General features: G+C 34.4%; 1 protein-coding gene across 3 annotated transcripts in view; it reads right to left on the bottom strand.

Annotated features, from left to right (window-relative positions):
• Positions 1-497: 497 nt before the first annotated feature.
• FGFR1OP2 (FGFR1 oncogene partner 2) overlaps positions 498-6,000 on the bottom strand; it is a 9,241-nt gene continuing 3,738 nt past the window's right edge. For 2 of the 3 annotated variants that reach the window (XM_070948055.1, XM_070948053.1), the window contains exons 3-6: positions 5,061-5,178; positions 3,958-4,100; positions 2,658-2,771; positions 498-1,417 (exon numbers count right to left, since the gene is read on the bottom strand). In XM_070948055.1, the coding sequence (XP_070804156.1) occupies positions 1,283-1,417; positions 2,658-2,771; positions 3,958-4,100; positions 5,061-5,178 (510 nt within the window). In that variant the 3' untranslated portion in view covers positions 498-1,282. The remainder of the gene's footprint in view (positions 1,418-2,657; positions 2,772-3,957; positions 4,101-5,060; positions 5,179-6,000) is intronic. The other variant, XM_070948054.1, reaches the window with a different exon arrangement.

Here is a 6,000-nt window from a genome sequence, read left to right as displayed (position 1 = left end):
TCTTACAAAAATGCATTTTCAAAAAGTTTCAGCTTATCAAGACAAGTTTACCTGTTTTTCCATGTCGTTATGTTAGAACTAAGATTTATTTGCCAGACGGCTACCCCTCATATACAAAAACAAGCGGCTCCTGGTATATTTTTGAAAAGTCACTTATTAAAATCTAAAGTTAAGGTTTACTCTTAAAGAGACACTTGCCTTAACTCCCAAGTACCCTTCCTGCAGGGAGGCAAATTAGGAAATAAACTATCCTGTTTCTTCTTTCAATTGGTAGATACTCAACTTCCTGATAAACCGTTCTGCAAATTCTGGGATAGCTTTCCAAAAAAGAGCTACCATGTTTCATTGGCTAGGAGTAAAAAAAGGATAAAGGCATCGAAACCCATTGTGCATATGGAACCCCGCTGAACCCAACTGCTTTTACCTATCGACATGAAGCGTTTCCCATCCCTTAATTGGATGTTTTCTCCAAAAATATTCTATAAAACTCTCAAGCATTTCATAAGCGGGTTTTTTTAATTCGCAGGATATCTCACATGAAAGCACATATGAACCTCAAGTTATTTACATACACATTAATGACTTATCTTGACTTACTGAAAGGTAAGAAAAAGTTCTTCCATGTTTATGCTAACTAAAACATGATGTGGATCTGTTAAATTTCATAGGGATCTAAACAGATTTTTCTTTTGTAATTTCACTATATTTCCCATCAGTTACTGGTTGTAAAAGAATATATTTCAGAAATACCTCAGTGTGCAAAAGTTCCCTTAACTTTTATTGCTTACTGACTGATCTTAACACATCCTATTAGTCCCTAAGTTTTGAGAAGAGCTAAAAATACTTAACATTAACAACAAATGTCAGCAAATTTCTCACCAGCCCCATCGTTTCCCACATGAAATTATCTTTTTAAAAAGGTGCTGTTATTCTTGTGGAATTATTTATATTTAAAAATGAAGTTCCTGCCCATATGAAAGAGAGTTTCAAGTGTTACACTAGCAATGCACTAAAACCGAATTCTTACAAAACAACCCCTCAAATTTAGGAAAGCAAGAGATTTAAAAACATCAGCAATACAGTGACTGTGTCCTGGAGTAGATCAATTACTGTATATGACTGTGCTTTGAATATTTTCCTCCACCAATCGCTGAGTATTATATTCTATACATGGTGTAAAAGAATCAACCGGATTTAGGATATATTAATTTCTCAATGCCCATTAGAAAATATCTGCTTTGATACTTCTTGCTGTTACAACCAGACCGTGTTCATAAGCACTTTAATTTTTTCTCAGACTCAAGTCACTGTTTGTTACTAGTGCTGACAGAGATGTACTTTCTGAGGCATCTTCCTTAAGATTCAGGAACGATTCTCTGGTTATCTGCAGTATTTCTCTCAGTCCTTTGTTTTCCTGCTGTAAGCAACAAAACAATGCTTTTAAAGCGGCATGACAAAGAATGAAAATGCTCTTCCCCTTCCCAGCATTAAGTTGTTGTTTCTCTTTCCTTAATGGCTTCTGCAATCTTTCATCAAGGTTATCTCCACATTCTTCTACAATCCCGTCCCTTGAGGTGATGTTGATGTACCATCCTTGAATACCACAGCACCAGCGTACTGAAGCACCCAAGCTAAGTGTCTTTTACTAGCGGAGTCACTCATTAGAGGCCACTAGGGCACAAAGATTTTCACAGGAAGATTTCGGTTTTTTCAAGCATATGGAAAAGTACTAAAATTAAGGACTAGGCAGAAGATGTACTTTTCTTTGATTTGAAAGTCTGACTTCTCTCCTTCTCACTATAAGGGATGGGGAAAACAAAAGGACCTTGTAAACTGGTTGAGGCAACAGCACTCTACCGGTATATCCATGCAAAATATACAGTCCTTGACTTACAAGTTTGTTTAGTGACCATTCAGTTACGACAGCACTGAAAAATGTCATTTACGACCTTTCAGTTACGATCTGTGCAGCATCTCCATGATTCAATTCATGATTCATCTCAATTCAGATGCTTGGCAACCGGTTCATATTTATGACTGTTGCTGTGTCCCAAGGCCATGTGATCCCTTTTTGCAACCTTCTGACAAGCAAAGTCAATGGGGAAGCCTGATTCACTTAACAACCGTTACTAACTTAACAACTGCAGTGATGGACTTAACAACCGTAGCAAGAAAGGCCATAAAATGGAGCAAAGCTCACTTAACTGTCTCGCTTAGCAACAGAAATTCTGGGATCAATTATGGTCATAAGTCGAGGACTACCTGTAGTTCTTCAGTTCCTCTGGAATTTAACCTTAGTCTAAAGAGCTGGACTTGGGAATGGGATGCAGAGGTAAATGTGAACAAATGTCTTTTGACTCAGGAACTGAAGTTAACAAGAACAGCATTTCTTCTGGCCACTCTGAGCAAACAAATTGAGACTCTGAATTCAAAACAACATTTATCTTTTAAAACAAATATTTAATTTTAAAGTAGAAGCTACTGCTCATTATACATTGGGAACCCAGCTGTGTGTTTAATGAATTTTTAAAGCAACACTTCCAGATTACCCAGAGCAATTTATCTTCAGATGTGACTTTAACATTCTTATTTTAATAATTCTTTGAATTTACTAGTTTAAAAATAATGTATTCATTTTTCCAGTGTTTAAATCCTACCTCAAGCTGAAAAATACGTTCTTGTTCTTTGCAACCCTGCTGCTCATCAATTTCAATGGCTTTTCTCATTACTGCTGCCATTTCCGTGATTTGGTCCACGTGTACTTGCAATTCCTAGATCAAGAGTAAAGTAACATTAACAAAGGACAATACTTTTAGTTTTAAAACACCTCCTGAATGCTGTTTTGCTGTTACAACAGATCATCTTCATAATCATAATTGTTATAATCAATAAACAAAACTAGTTTAATTTTTGGTTAAGTCTCAAATTTCCTCCACAGTAAAAGCTTCGTAATGAATAGTTTTCAAGTCATTACATTATTAAATCGAATATTAGTTAACATTAGGTATGGTCACAGACCAAAATTACCTATAAAAATTGGAGTTGTGTGGATTTGAATTTCTAGCGTTCCTAGCAATGACCATGCTGGTGGAGAATTCTGGGAGTTGATGTCTATACAGTACGTCTCTAAAGTTTTATAGAAACCATAGTTAAATATCACTTTGTTGCTGTGACCCACCGAGGTGACATGGGAGGCAATACAAATCAAATAAAATCAGTCAATGTTGTTACCTTCCTGAGATTTTTAAGTATTTATTGACTACTAAAAAAGTCCACGTCCACGTGTATATATCTTGCTAAAGAGCTCTACCAGGAGGGATGATATTATTTCAGAGTGCCATGTCTGGTACAAGGGCTCCACAAAGCAGAGGATATTGATTTAACTACAAATAGTCCTCGACTTACAACAGTTCCTTTAGTGACCGTTCAAAGTTACCAGGGCACTGAAAAAAGTGACTTATGATCATTTTTCACACTTACGACCTTTGTAGCATTCCCATGCTCAAGTGATCAAAATTTAGATGCTTGGCAACTGACTTGTACTTATGACGGCTGCAGTTTCCCAAGGTCATATGAACCCCTTTTGTGACCTTCTAACAAGCAAAATCAATTTAGTGAAGCCAGATTCACTAAACCGTATAACCAACTTAAAAACTCTGGCATGAAAGGTTGTAAAATGGAGCAAAACTTACTTAACAACTGTCTTGCTTAACGACAGAAATTTTGAGCTCAATTGTGGCCATCAAGTTGAGGACTAACTGTACTTCCTTAACAAAGGGCCAGATTTGGCTTTGCAAATCTTCTTTCTGTCATTGTCATTTTTCAGGTCAAGAATGTAAAATCTGATTTAAGTTGTGTGTTGTTTTGCACCAAATTAAGACAGCAAATAAAATCTGTAGTACCCAAAGTAAAGCCCAGTGCCAGAAGAGATTTACACAAACATTAAGGGCCTGTTACCTTGGAGTGCTGTTCCTTTAACTTCATTACTATACCCGGATCGTCTTTTTTGCTGGCCATGAGCAATCTAAACATCTGTTCTCTATATTTGCTCATTATTAGCTCCAAGGCACACTGATGTTCTTCGAGAGACGTACGGAGTTCTGTCAGAAAACACAGCAAATTTAACATGCACAGCTATTTTTATTTATTTATTAAATTTATACACAATTTAACCCTATGTAAACACAACCCCACCCTTTCTACTTGATAAATAGAATCAAGCAGAATCTTGGTTGCCTTTAACTATCTCATGAAGGAAAAATTTCTATCTGTGCAGATAATTCAAATACTGTGAAATATATCAGCAATTCCCAAAGTTTTTATTTATATGGACTACTATTTCTTCATCATGAAAAGCCGTTATATGACACCATGCAAGAAAAGAATTTTAAGTATTTTGCAGCATAAGATATGGCTGATGGAAGTAAAAAGAGTTATTGAAAATGCAGCTATTTCTATTAATTAGAATAACATTCATAATAACCTCTGGCAAAAAGGCTGACGTTTAAATTTATAAAATACTACATTACAAAAATGTTTGTAAAGCAAATTACATTGTGAATAATAATGCAATATCCAGATGTTTATTATTCAGATCTATACCCCAAATACTTGGGCAAAGATGCTTGCCTAATTCAAAAGATTTTTTTTTTTTTGATCCTGTGCTGCTGCTGAGTGGGCTCAGGAAAAATACCTGGTTCCCTTAAAGAGGGCCAAGAGCAACCATAATAATTTTCCTGCTTTTGGTTCCAGATGCTGCATGCTTCCAACGCCATATTAAGAAAGATGCATTAAAATGTATACAGAATCCTATTATTACATTACTCGCGCTCTGCTCCCACACACATACATACTAAAGCACCAGAAGTTGGAAATAATTGCAACAGATCCTTCAGATATTTTACTGGCTTACGCACACATCATAATAGGAAGATGGACTGATATATTATTATAAGCTATTAAGTATTTGACTATCCTAATAAAGCATGCTGAATTTTAAAGAGTAATCTTGGGCTATTTTGATAGTAAACGGGATTCTTCTTAACTGAACGCTTATTAACCTTTATTTTCTTGTTGTAGTTCTCTGATCTGTCTGTTTTCCTGCTGGATACCTAAGACCAAGGAAGATCGAGGCCTATGTCTTGCTACTTCGTTAAGTTCTTGAATTTCTTCCTGGTACTGAAATTATAAAACAGACAGAATGGCAAAAAATTATCAGATATCTGGTATTAAAAACAAAGATGAATTTCAATTTCAAAACCAGACATTTTAATACAGTATAGTATTATGAATCCATAAAAATTGTTTTTATATTTTTCGAATGTGAATTTAAAAGCTGACCACTTTGAATAACTTAACTATCAAATATAGAATATTTATAATAAAATTCCATTTCAGTAAAATTGAACTCATTAAAATGTCTGCTATCTGAAGTTACCTATGAAAACATTAACATATTGCAATCATATTACAAATTGTTCTGTTTGCTGTAAATATTAAAAATATTGCAGCAGCTTCAAAAACACCAAATTTACCAGTGCATAGGTAAATATTGCTTAAATGCAAAAAAAAAAAAAAAAAGTCTACAATTTAAGAGATTCATCTGGCACCTTCTAATTAAGAGGTGGACAACAGGTTTTAATGGTACCATTTCAGATCTTGGAGAACAGGTTTTAACTGATTTTGGATTACATTATGCTATGTATTGCTATTCATGTTTACATTCTTGGTTCATAGTAAGAACTAAAAAAATCTTAAGAGTTGAACAATAAAACGTAAAACAAGTTCCATTTTGAAAGTAAATACATGAAGATTTATAAAATTATGTATTATATATTAATTGGAATTAATCCATTTTCAAATTTCAAGCTTTTTCCTCCTCTTAAAAAGTGAAATGCCATTTTTAATCATAATACTCATGCAAGAAAGATAATTCAATATCTTACAGCCTTATCAAAATAAAAAAATGCAGAACTAAGTTTTTTGCACTTTTAAATCTGC

Source organism: Pituophis catenifer, unplaced genomic scaffold (genome assembly GCF_029215685.1).
Source record: "Pituophis catenifer annectens isolate HBS135680 unplaced genomic scaffold, rPitCat1.0.hap2 SCAF_7, whole genome shotgun sequence".
In the NCBI taxonomy this organism is placed as follows: domain Eukaryota; kingdom Metazoa; phylum Chordata; class Lepidosauria; order Squamata; family Colubridae; genus Pituophis; species Pituophis catenifer.
This window is presented reverse-complemented; position numbering and strand designations above follow the sequence as displayed.